This window comes from Triticum dicoccoides, chromosome 5B, assembly GCF_002162155.2.
Source record: "Triticum dicoccoides isolate Atlit2015 ecotype Zavitan chromosome 5B, WEW_v2.0, whole genome shotgun sequence".
Taxonomy (NCBI): Eukaryota; Viridiplantae; Streptophyta; class Magnoliopsida; order Poales; family Poaceae; genus Triticum; species Triticum dicoccoides.
This window is the reverse complement of record NC_041389.1, coordinates 540,270,764-540,282,481: the sequence shown is the minus strand read 5'-3', so window position 1 is coordinate 540,282,481 and position 11,718 is coordinate 540,270,764. Positions and strand designations below refer to the sequence as shown.

At 46.3% G+C, this 11,718-nt stretch overlaps 6 protein-coding genes across 6 annotated transcripts; 3 read left to right on the top strand and 3 right to left on the bottom strand.

Annotated features, from left to right (window-relative positions):
* Positions 1–624: 624 nt before the first annotated feature.
* LOC119311439 (putative ATP synthase protein YMF19) lies at positions 625–1,268 on the bottom strand. The gene has a single exon (XM_037587072.1). It carries the CDS (start codon positions 1,237–1,239, stop codon positions 664–666), a length of 576 nt encoding a protein of 191 aa, XP_037442969.1. The 5' UTR covers positions 1,240–1,268; the 3' UTR covers positions 625–663.
* An 888-nt stretch (positions 1,269–2,156) lies between these two features.
* On the top strand, positions 2,157–3,736 carry LOC119311440 (auxin-responsive protein SAUR36-like). Its single transcript, XM_037587073.1, has one exon. It carries the CDS (start codon positions 2,176–2,178, stop codon positions 2,746–2,748), a length of 573 nt encoding a protein of 190 aa, XP_037442970.1. The 5' UTR covers positions 2,157–2,175; the 3' UTR covers positions 2,749–3,736.
* Positions 3,737–3,751: 15 nt separating this feature from the next.
* Positions 3,752–4,754, top strand: LOC119311442 (auxin-responsive protein SAUR36-like). Its single transcript, XM_037587076.1, has one exon. The coding sequence runs from the start codon at positions 4,180–4,182 to the stop codon at positions 4,603–4,605; it is 426 nt and encodes a 141-aa protein (XP_037442973.1). The 5' UTR covers positions 3,752–4,179; the 3' UTR covers positions 4,606–4,754.
* A 79-nt stretch (positions 4,755–4,833) lies between these two features.
* LOC119311443 (auxin-responsive protein SAUR36-like) lies at positions 4,834–10,541 on the bottom strand. Its single transcript, XM_037587077.1, has 2 exons — positions 10,427–10,541; positions 4,834–7,935 (listed from the first exon to the last, which is right to left on the bottom strand). Exon 2 carries the CDS (start codon positions 6,784–6,786, stop codon positions 6,376–6,378), a length of 411 nt encoding a protein of 136 aa, XP_037442974.1. The 5' UTR covers positions 6,787–7,935; positions 10,427–10,541; the 3' UTR covers positions 4,834–6,375.
* LOC119311441 (auxin-responsive protein SAUR36-like) lies at positions 8,322–9,792 on the bottom strand. The gene has a single exon (XM_037587075.1). The coding sequence runs from the start codon at positions 9,758–9,760 to the stop codon at positions 9,299–9,301; it is 462 nt and encodes a 153-aa protein (XP_037442972.1). The 5' UTR covers positions 9,761–9,792; the 3' UTR covers positions 8,322–9,298.
* On the top strand, positions 10,024–10,903 carry LOC119311438 (auxin-responsive protein SAUR36-like). Its single transcript, XM_037587071.1, has one exon. It carries the CDS (start codon positions 10,047–10,049, stop codon positions 10,797–10,799), a length of 753 nt encoding a protein of 250 aa, XP_037442968.1. The 5' UTR covers positions 10,024–10,046; the 3' UTR covers positions 10,800–10,903.
* Positions 10,904–11,718: the final 815 nt, after the last annotated feature.

Sequence of the window (11,718 nt, the reverse complement as noted above, 5' to 3'; positions counted from 1 at the left end):
GTGGTGTACATCATGCAGTGGCCCTCATCAGCAGCCACAGATGATGCTGTACTGCAGCATTCATTATCGGCCGTGTCTGAGGCATGCCGACGGCGGGCACCGGCTCCGGCTGCCAACATCCGTTGGCACTTCTTGGCGAGCTGAGCAAGCTTCTTTGGATGGATCATGGCTGGCTAAATTTCACTTTGGCTCTGGAAGTCTGAATGTGTGTTGTAGATTCTGATGTTGCTTGCAAATGAGACGAAGGTGTGTTGATCTGAGCAAGTTTGTATGTATGTTAGACATAGGATGCCATTTTTGGTTGGGTCATCCGCATGACCCAAATCTTGTACTCCCTCTGTCCTGAAAAGCTTGTCCCAAGCTTGTTCCTCAAATGGATGTATCTAGCACTAAATTAGTGCTAGATACATTCATTTGAGAAACAAGCTTTTCCAGACGGAGGGAGTACCTATGAACATTACAGTGAAGCAATAAAGTTTGGCGAGATTTCTCAAAAAAAAAAAAAGTATAGCAGTGTCTGGGCGAGTGGAGAGATCAAATTCTAGTGTGTTGTCCTGCATACTGGACAGCTTACTTAGGACGCGCGCTTCATTGGAACCACATTGCCTGTCACAATCATTAATAGGAATATTCCTATTCTGCCGAGTATTCCATTCATTTTCATCATAATACTATGCTTCCTTGCCCGTGTGGAACATGTGTGAGCATTATGTTTTTCCAACAAGTGATCCGACTGGAAGAAATGTTATATGAGGACTTCGAGATCAAATAGAGAATCTGTCTCTCCATTCCTCGTGAGCCACTTATTTCTCCGAAATCAGAGATCAGAGTGATTTTCCTCCTTTTTCCCAAATAGTCGACGGTCTTACACCATTGGGATACTTCGGATAAACTGGAGTACATATATGAGAGACCGGTGCTAAAACCTTTTCTCGAGATATCTTCCAGATTCTTAGGGTCCTTGCTCTGGATCTCGCCCCCCCGGCGCGAAAGCAGTTGGTTCCGTAGTTTGAGAATTCTACTAATTCCAAGTATTCCATTATTATTATTAAATAAGAGAATATAAAAAGTAAAGAGGAGAAGACATAACCAGAAAAATTGTGAGAAATAAGTTAATTTATCAAGTTGAGGCATTTCGATTTGGATTTCAAATAAGAAAGAAAAGACTCCGAACCGTACTTTTGCTATTTTATATCTATACAAAAAGAGATTGACTTTCCAAAATGGAATCTTTGCCATTTCTGATGTGAATGAGGGAGGTTGTCTGCCCGGGAGGCGGCTGTACCATTTTCCGTCAGAAACCTCGTCACAACACGCGGAGCATTGCACGTTACGCGCTGACTGACCGACTGACTAACCCCAAATCACTTCACCAGCATCCCAGCTTTTCCAGAGCCTACAAATTCAGACATTGGAACACATCAGTCCTCTTGCACCATCTGTCGCAAGTTAATTAAGCCAAGCGGTCAAATCTCCGGGAAAGAGAGCCCAAACACATCTCAAAAATGTACTCCCTCCGTCCGGAAATACTTGTCGTAGAAATTGATGAAAATGAATGCATCAGATCGTTATGCATATATACATTTTATACGGAATCCAACGCGCATAAGATACATCTGCCTGCTTCGGCATGGAAATGTGATATATCTTCCACTTTCAGAGGACACAAAGGTGGCTTCAGTCTTCACAACAAGTTTGCTTCATGTATGTACTACTGTATCCAAGAGGTACCATGCATGTGAGGTGCCGGAGATCAGACAGATCATGTGCTAGACCGAGCACGAGCTTTACGACTGAATCTTCACAAAGAACAGACTGATATGGGTGCATGAACGACTCACATCACAATTTCAGGTATCGGTCTGTCAGAAGAAGCGCCTAGAGAGTCGGTGCCCACCGAAATTGTTCAATCCCTCAAGCTGGAACCCATCGCTGTCCCCTCAACTCCTTGCACATTGCCAATAGCCTCTTGTTCTCGACACGCCTCTTGTTTGCTACGAGGTACGGTATGGCAGCCACAAATGATGAGAAAGCAACTACAGGCTCTCTGGCATGCACCAAACATTTGGCCCCATCACAATCTAATCCAAACTAATCATATGCTGCAACACTGCATGTGCTGATCCCATGGCCTTGTCCCTTGCCAACTCTTCTCAATGACAGCTGCACTTCACCATGCATCACCATGCCCTTCCCCTCGCCACCTTGTCTATAAATTCAGTAAGCTGCTGGCTCAATATCATCACTTCATCAGCTCATCCACCAACTGAGAGTTGCGACAAGCTCACTCCTTCAAGTTCTCACAAAGACAGAGAGCCAACCATGGCCGGTGCCAAGAGACTTTCTCAACTGGCAAAGAAGTGGCAGAGGGTGGAAGCACTCGGGAGGAAGAGGCTCACAGGGTCAGCCAAAGAGGATCAAGACTGCTGCAGTTTTGTACCAGCCAAGGGCCACTGTGTCATGTACACGGCCGACGGGACGCGTTTCGAGGTGCCCTTGGTGTACCTCAGCACCACGGTCTTCGGCGAGCTCCTGAGGATATCTCAGGAGGAGTTTGGCTTTGCAAACAAAGGCAAGATCACACTGCCTTGTGATGCTGCAGTGATGGAGTATGTCATGTGCTTGCTCAGGAGAAATGCCTCCATCGAGGTCGAGAGTGCATTGCTCAGCTCTATGGTGACGTCTTGCCACTACACTGGCTGCGCCATGCCTACTGTTGGAGCCAGCCAACAGATTTGCTGTTTGTAGCTTCTGAAGAAGATGCATGAAGAGGCCCTGGCGATGTATTTTTTCTTGTTTAGTTTGCCTGGATAGTGTAAGATAGTTAGATAACAGACAATAGGAGCAGGAAAATTGTATGTATAGCAATCTGATCATTAAAGCAACAAAGCAGTACTCTGGGCATTCTTCTCTTAAATTTTAGTTTCATACAACTCTACAATGGACCAAAAATGGTTGTGACTCTACTTTTAGATGTCGATAGTTTCATCCTGCTGCACAGAGAATACGCAACAAGTCTCCATACAATCTATCATCTAGGCCTCTGGAAAATAAATACAGTACCATCAACAAAATAAGTAGGTAAAAATTACAAAATGGAATAGAAACCAGGGTTTGCTCTACAAGTATTTAGGGGTATAAGGCAGATCTATTTTTGGGGGTAAAAAGAGTGATAGTTAACTGTTACTGAAAAGCTGAATGTTCTACCCACAAAACTTTACAGAAGGTAATGTCGGTGCAAGATATAGATGCCAGTTATTCACTTCACAAATGCAGCTGGTTCAAGGTCCAAAGGAAAGTGCAGAGAAGGAGCTACGGAATGGCTTCTTCATGCAATGGTAGATCATCAACAGAACTCAGTGATGACACTGTTCAGCAAGTTATGTGTGTTGCATCAATTAACACAGTCCCTTTCACACCTAATCAAAATGTTAAAAACACGCTAAAGTACAATCATATAGATCCAAGTAAGTTTCTCACCTGCTAAAGGAAGACTATAACTCTGAATTTAGTCCAAATACTTGTGTTTGAGAAACCCAACTACTAACTGGAAACGACACATTGAAATTGTTATGAATACAAACGGAACCCAAGATGCATCAGCGACATGTGCTTTCAGCTTAAAAATCAAACATATCATGTGCTAGACCGAAGCAAATTTTTCAACTCGATGTCAACAGAGAATAGATTGATCAGGTGCATGAACAATGCACGTAAGAAAGCACATAGATGGTGCAAGTGAGTGCTCACCGTCGCCGAAATTGATCAATCCCTGAATCTGGAACCCATCGCTGTCCCCTCCCCACAAGTTGCCAATGCCATGTTCCCGACACGCCTCTTGTTCGCTACGCGCCTACATGGTTTGGTATGGCAGCCACGAATGATAAGAAAGCCAACAAATGTCTACCCAGTTACGACTATAGGCTCCAGCATACACCAAACATTTGGCCCCACCACAATCTAATCCAAATCAATCATGTTGTGACATTGCATGCCCTGATCCCATGGCCTTGTCCCCTGCCAGCTATTCTCGCCCTTCCCCTCGCCTATAAATTCAGCATGCGGCGAGCTCAACGCCATCACTTATTCATCAGCACAACCACCACCAACTGAGCATTGCAACATCCATCCCACTTCTTCAGATTTCCAGCTGAAAACACAAAGGCCGAGAAACCAACCATGGTCGGCGCCAAGAGACTTTCTCAACTGGCAAAGAAGTGGCAGAGGGTGGAAGCACTCGGGAGGAAGAGGCTCACCGTTTCAGCCAAAATAGATCAAGACTGCTGCAGTTCTGTACCACCCAAGGGTCGCTGTGTCATGTACACGAGTGACGGGAGGCGTTTCAAAGTACTGTTGGAGTACCTCAGCATGACGGTGTTCAGCGAGCTCCTCAGGATATCGCAGGAGGAGTTTGGTTTTAGAAGCGATGGCAAGATCACATTGCCTTGTGATGCGGCAGTGATGGAGTATGTCATGTGCTTGCTCAGGAGAAATGCATCTGCCGAGGTCAAGAGTGCATTGCTGAGCTCCATGGTGACGCCTTGCCACTACACTGGCTGTGCGATTCCTACTGTCGGAGCCAGCCAGCAGATTTGCTGTCTGTAGCTTCTCAAGAACATGCATGCAGAGGCCCTGATGATGTCCTCTGTTTTGAGTACTTTGCCTGGGTAGTGTAAGATAGTTAGACAGTAGATAATAGGAGCAGGAAAATTGTATGTATAGCAATCTGATCATCAATGCAACAAAGCAGCATTATGGCCACCAGCAGTATGCATTCTTTCTCTTAATTACATTCCCGTTTCGTATCTTGCTCCACAGAGAATACACAACAAGTTCCCATACAATCTACTCAATATAAGCCAGAACATTGAAAATATCAAAAAGTTATGAATTAGTGAAATGACCAGGTGATACAGGGGCCATTCTAATGATGAATCCTATGGGGAATTATTGCAATGCCATCAATCCAATCAGAAATGAAGTATGATAACAAACACGAAAATGGAATAGAAAGCAGGGTTTACTCCACATGTTTTAATGGGTATAAGGGAGATTTTTATTATTGGGGTAAAAGCAAGTGATGGTTAACTGTTACTGAAAAATTGAATATACTAACCACAAATTTTACAGAAGGTAGTGTCGGTGCAAGATATATAGTCGATGCCTGTTATTCAGTTCACACATGCAGCTAGCTGAAGGCCCAAAGGAAAGTGCGGAGAAGGAGCAAAGGGATGGCTTCGACATGCAATGCTACAAATAAGGTAGGCTGTCAACAAGACCAAGTTATGACAATGTTCAGAGAGGTGTGTCTTATAAAAGTGTGTGTCACCATCTCTGGGTGTTAACCAACAAATGGCTATTACGACTCCTGATTCTATTCAGATTAGCGCTTGAATGTAAATTAGTGTCACATAGATAGAAGGACAACGTAAACTGGGCAATCTCTTCATATTTCAATTGGAGTCTTCGGCATTCTTTCTGTTGACACTTGAAAAAATGCTATGTAAAGTCTTCTCAATCTTGCAAGGCTGTAATCAATCTAGCAGTAACCTGTTCTTATAGAAAATGATTTAGCAGAAACCTAGCAACCCAGAATTTACAGTCATAATTTTGTCAATTTGTTTTGCATACAACAGTAATGATGTTCAACTACAAGGCTCACTTAATTTCTGGGCAATGTGTACAGAACAGAAGAACAAAAGCATCAAGCATGTAAAGAGGGTATCCTAATTTGTTCAGAGATTTGCTTGCTTTGCTCCCTACTCTTACCAACTAGAGGGCTTATTCTGGTCTAGGATTCTCACCGGAGTGTGGCGAGCCGAGGAGGACAGATCTAGAATTGAACACTTCCGGCGGCACGTCCATTTCCTAGGCAGCAAACCGCAATTCCTAGCTCTAAGGCTCTAAGCCTCTAACCAGCACAGTACTCAACCCGCCTCCATCTAGGACACGCAATCTCAGTCCCATGGTTCTGGTTAAAGGTAGGAACAGCAAATTGGTGATTGTTCATCTAAACCTCCCCATCTCCATACCCTCCGCTGCACTGTCACCCAATTCAGCCACCGTCTGGCCATTTCTGTCCTCTGCTTTTAGCTGCTGCCTCCTGACCCTGCAAACCACGACCATGAAAACTCGTGGTTTCCTTCTACTTTCTTCAGTACTCTATATGAACTATTATAAAGGATGTGTCAAATAATCCAATTTCTCCCAGAAAGTTGAGACCCTTTTGTATCATTTCCTGTGATAATCGATCTTACATAAAACTGTATAGAGCTCCTCTCTCGGTCCTAACCAAGAAACTATTCCAGAAGCTAAGCTAGTAGCTAAGTACAAAGAGCAAATTGATGGCTGATTCCCACTGATGGAGCCATGCAGCTAGCAATTGTAGTTGTGGCAGTGCCCAGAAATGGAGCTCAAGAATGCCTTCTCGACCTCCTCAGAGGCCTCTCTCCTGACAAGGCACAAGACATACTCCATCACCGTGGAGTCGCAGGGCAGCATGATCCTGCCTCCCTCGCTGCCGCTTGCAAAGCCAAACTCCTCCTCTGACATCCTCAGAAGCTCGGCGAAGACCGTCGGCCCGAGGTACGCAAGAGGGACCTCGAACCGTGCTCCGTTGGCGGCGTACACCATGCAGTGGCCCTCATCAGCGACCACAGATGATGTTGTGCTGCAGCATTCATCATCAGCCGTGTCTGAAGCCTGCTGGCGGCGGGCACCGGCTCCGGCCACCAACATCCGCTGGCACTTCTTGGCCAGCTGAGCAAGCTTCTTTGGATGGATCATGGTTGAGTCTGATGTGTTCCCGGCTGGCTAAATTTCACTTTGGCTCTGAAAGTCTGAAGGTGTGTGTTGTAGACTGTGATGTTGCTTCCAGATGAGATGAAGAAGCTTGTGTTGAGAAGGCCATGGATTTATAGTAGAACGAACAACGAAGAGAGGGCTCAGGGCAGTGCATGTGTGTAGGTTGTGTGTAACTATCAGCGAGAGCGTTGCTCAGGGGACAATGCCACAAGTGCTCTCTGTGCAATGTTGGTGGAAGTAGCTGCAGAAAATGTGATGAATGGCTTTGATTAGATTTTCAAGCACCATGCAACCATCCATGTCTGAAATGTGCTTGTGACTAGAGAGCCCCATGGAGTCCTCGTGCCTTCCATTTCCCTAGCAAGCCGATCACCATGGCTGTGCAGACGAGACGTCCAGCGCAAGCTCCGGCAAGTGGCAAACACTTGGCCCCAGCAGACCTGATCTAGATCACATCACGGCACCTCCAAAATTCGCAGCACCACACGTACCATACACATGGCATTGTCTCCTGCCAAACCATCACACACTACACCATATGTGGGTACTCCTTCTCTCTTGAGCTATAAATCCATGGCTAGTGACCACCAAACACCACCACTTCATCCACAGACAAAGGCATTCCAACCTCCAACTAGCAGAAGAATTTCTCCAGTTCCAGAAACACAAGAAACTACCATAATGAGTGCCACGACACTCGCTCGGCTGGCCAAAAAGTGGCAGAGAGGGTGGCGGCTATCGGGAGGAAGAGGCTCACCTGGTCGCCATCAATGTCCACAGAAGAAGCTAGAAGGCCGTGCGGCACATCGTGCTCGTCAGTGGCTGGCAATGGCTAATGCGTCGTGTACGCTGCCGATGGTGCCCATTGTGTTCCTTGGAATGACCGTCTTCGGCGAGCTCTTGAGGATGTCCCAGGAGGAGTTCGGCTTCGCAGGAGTTGACAGTGACAGAATCACGCTTCCCTGCGACGCATCGGTGATGGAGTATGCCATGTGCTTGCTCAGGAGAAGCGCCTCCGCAGACATGGAGGCCGCGTTCCTCAACACCATGGCGATGTCATGCCACTATCATGTGGCCCAACATTAATGGGAGTTGGCCAGCATTTCGGTGTCTGCTGCTCCTGATTACCATCTGCAGATATATAGGAAAATAGACTAAAGAAAACAGTTTATGTGTAGCATTTTGATCTTTCTAGCATAGAAGCAATCAAGGAAGATGGACAGTAGTTAGATACATTACTCTTTCAATGTATGCATATACTTTGTTCCAAAAATAAATGATTAATCACAGTTTTTAGGACCTAAGCATTAAGCGTCGACAAAAAAAAATGCAATTAAATGGCCTCAGACACAAGTTATTACAAAGAAAGATTAGGTTGCGCAGGTAAGTCCTGGCAGGTAGATTAGGGAGGTGACCTTTGGACAAAGGCTACTACAAGTTGTTCAACTGACGACAAATTCATCGAATTATACTCAAGTCAGGACCAGCAAACCTACTAGCGTTCAGAAATCGGGTCTGTCATGCAGTATATAAGCTCATCATGATTTGTGCTTGGCAAATATATTTTCATGCTATGTTTGTGTCATGGATGTCCTCATCAGGATGCTCGCTTCCCCAAAAGAAATACCAACATGGAACTAATGACAAGCCCTTGGAGAGGTTCAAGGCTGAATGGCTGACACATGAAAGACCTAGAAACCCTCAACTGCCCAGCTAAATGCAAGGAAGATACTGGAAAATGGCTGACACATGCTATGCTAGAAACCATGCAGGCCGTGGGTGGACAATGAGTTATGGAGCTGCCCAACAACTTGCCAGATCTGTAGCAATCAAAGCACTGTTAAACTAACAAACGCCTAACATACAGCTGCAGTTGTAAGTGCAAAGTACACACCCAAAAGCAATGAAGTGAACTCCGCATGTGCCTATGAGAGGCTCCTGGACCATCATGTGCCATGTCCCCTCTGTTGCTAGCTTTTCACCAAAGTGTGGTGAGCTGACGAGAATCCGTGAAGCCAATGCAGAGCAGTCTCTAGCACATGAGGAATGGAGATCTGGAATTGGCCACTTCCGGCAGTGACATGGTGAAAGCCGCTGTTACTACCTCTAACCAAAACTTATGAACTGCTCAACCCACCTCCATCTGGGACACACAGTCTCAATCCGATGTTTATAGTTGGAGGTAGGAACAGCAGTTCTATTTTTTAGTAAACAAACAGCAGTTTGTTCAATTGTCCATCAATCCTCTCATCCCCAACCCCTTCGCAGCGCCATCACCGAGTTCAGCCACCTAACCACAAACTTTAAGTCCGTGGTTTCCTTCTACTTCCTTCACTAGAATATATATGAACTATGTTCAAGGATGTGTAAAACAATCCAACTTCTCCCAAAAAAATTGTCCCTTTGTATCATTTCCTGTGATCATTGAATCTTACATGAGGCTCTCAGCTCCTCTCAGTCCTAATTAAAAATATTTCAGAAGCTAAGCTAGTAGCTAAGTACAAAGAGCAAACTGATGGCCGAGTCCCATTGATGGTGTCATGCAGCTAGCATTGTAGTTGTGCCCATGCCCAACAATGGAGCTCAACAACGCCCTCTCGACCTCCTCAGGGGCCTCTCTCCTGACCAGGCACAAGACATATTCCATCACATTGGCATCGCAGGTCAGCATGATCCTGCCTCCATCACTGCTGCTCACGAAGCCAAACTCCTCCTCAGACATCCTCAGGAGCTCGGCGAAGACCGTAGTCCCGAGGTACGGCAGAGGGACCTCGAACCGGGTTCCGTCGGCGGTGTACATCACGCAGTGGCCCTCATCGGCAACCACAGATGACACTGTGCTGGAGCACTCGTCATCGGCCGTATCTGAGGCACACCGACGGCGGGCACCGGCTCTGGCCACCAACATCCGCTGACACTTCTTGGCCAGCTGAGCAAGCTTCTTTGGATGGGTCATGGTTGAGTCGGATGTGTTCCCGACTGGCTAAATTTCACTTTGGCTCTGGAAGCTTGAAGGTGTGTTGTAGATTGTGATGCTGCTTGAGATGAGATGAAGTTTGTGCTGAGAAGGCCATGGATTTATAGTATAAGGAAGAAAGGATTCAGGGCAGTGCATATGCGTGTGGGTAGTGTGTAGCTATCAGCAAGAGCGTTGGGAAGGGGACAATGCCATGAGTGCTCTGTGTGCAATGTTCAGACACCAAACGTGATAATGATTTTGATGAGACTTCCAAGCGCCATCCATGTCTGAAATGTGCTTCTGGTTAGAGAAGCACATGGGGTCCTCGTGCTTGTGCCATTCCCTAGCAAACCGCGGCTGTGCAGGCGAGATGTCCAGCGCAAGCTCCGGCAAGTGCCAAACACTTGGCCCCAGCAGACCTGATCCAGATCACACCACGGCACCTCCAAAACCGCAGCACTGCACGTACCCTACCCATTGTATACCATCACAGGCCACCGTGTCGGCGCCAGCTTTACCCTTGGACTATAAATCCATGGCTAAATGCCCTCCTAACACCACCACTTCATCCACAGACAAAAGGCAATTCCAGATGGCCAAGAACCTCGCTCAGCTGGCCAAGAAGTGGCAGAGGGTGGTGGCTATGGGGAGGAAGAGGCTCACCTCATCAACATCAGGGGAGGAAACCGGAGGGCCGTGTGGCACGTCGTGCTTGCCTGTGGCTGGCAAGGGTCACTTCGTCGTGTACACTACCGACGGTGCGAGGTTCGAGGTGCCGCTTGCATTCCTTGGCACGACCGTCTTCGACGAGCTCTTGAGGATGTCCCAAGAGGAGTTCGGCTTCACAGGCGTTGATGGTGGCAGAATCAGGCTGCCCTGTGACGCATCAATGATGGAGTATGCCATGTTCTTGCTCAGGAGAACTGCGTCCTCAGAGATGGAGGCCGCATTCCTCAACACCATGGTGATGCCATGCCACTATCATGCGGAGCTACATCTCGGAGTTAGCCAGCATTATGATGTCTGCAGCTCCTGATTACCATCTGCAGAGATATAGGAAAATAGATTAAGGAAAACACATTGTGCGTAAGCATTTTGATCTTGCTGGCAAAGAAGCAATCAAGGAAGATGGACCGTAGTTAGAGACAATGTTCTTACAATGTATGCATATACTTTGTTCCAAAGATAAATACTCGATCACAGTTTTTTAGGGCCTAAGCAGTAAGCGTCGACAAATTCCTTTGCAATTGTATGGCCTCAGACCCAAAATATTATGAAGAATGTTGTTCAACCGACAACCCATGATAGAATATATGCAGCTGGAGATGGGATGTGACCTTTTCGACAAAGGCTACTGCAAGTTGTTAAACCCATGATAAAATCACCAAATGTTCAAAAATCGGGTATGTCCTGCAGAATAAGCTCATCAAGATTTGTGCTTGGCAAAACAAAATTCACGCTATGTTTGTGTCATGGAAGTCAAAGTAAATCATCAGGCAAGGCCAGGTTCATTGTCTAATATAGACTAACAAATAAGCTTTGCGTTGTGACTCACATTACAGCGCTCACTTCCTCAAAAGATATACCAAAGCGAAACTAATCACAAGTCACTGGATAGATTCAAGGATATGTGTGGCCTGGAAACTCTCAAATTCCCAGCTAAATGCAAGGAAGATACCGGAAAATGGCTGGCACATGCTATGCTAGAAACCATGCAGACCATGGGTGGACAATGAGATATGGAACTTCCCAGCAACCTGCCAGATCTGAAGCAAACACCTAACATGCAGCTGCAACTGTAAGTGCAAAGTAGACACCCGAAAGCAGTGAAGTGAACTCCGCATCTGCCTGTGAAAGGCTCCCGGACCATCATGTGCTAGGTCCCTTATGACGCTAGCTCTTTACCTCACCTAATTGCAATCACGCAGTTGAAGCAAAGGCACAGATATAGGTCA

Coding starts and splice junctions, on each gene's coding strand:
- LOC119311439 (XM_037587072.1), bottom strand. CDS start 1,239: ATGGCAAAGATTCCATTTTGGAAAGTCAATCTCTTTTTGTATAGATAT.
- LOC119311441 (XM_037587075.1), bottom strand. CDS start 9,760: ATGACCCATCCAAAGAAGCTTGCTCAGCTGGCCAAGAAGTGTCAGCGG.
- LOC119311443 (XM_037587077.1), bottom strand. CDS start 6,786: ATGATCCATCCAAAGAAGCTTGCTCAGCTGGCCAAGAAGTGCCAGCGG.
- LOC119311440 (XM_037587073.1), top strand. CDS start 2,176: ATGCATCACCATGCCCTTCCCCTCGCCACCTTGTCTATAAATTCAGTA.
- LOC119311438 (XM_037587071.1), top strand. CDS start 10,047: ATGTCTGAAATGTGCTTCTGGTTAGAGAAGCACATGGGGTCCTCGTGC.
- LOC119311442 (XM_037587076.1), top strand. CDS start 4,180: ATGGTCGGCGCCAAGAGACTTTCTCAACTGGCAAAGAAGTGGCAGAGG.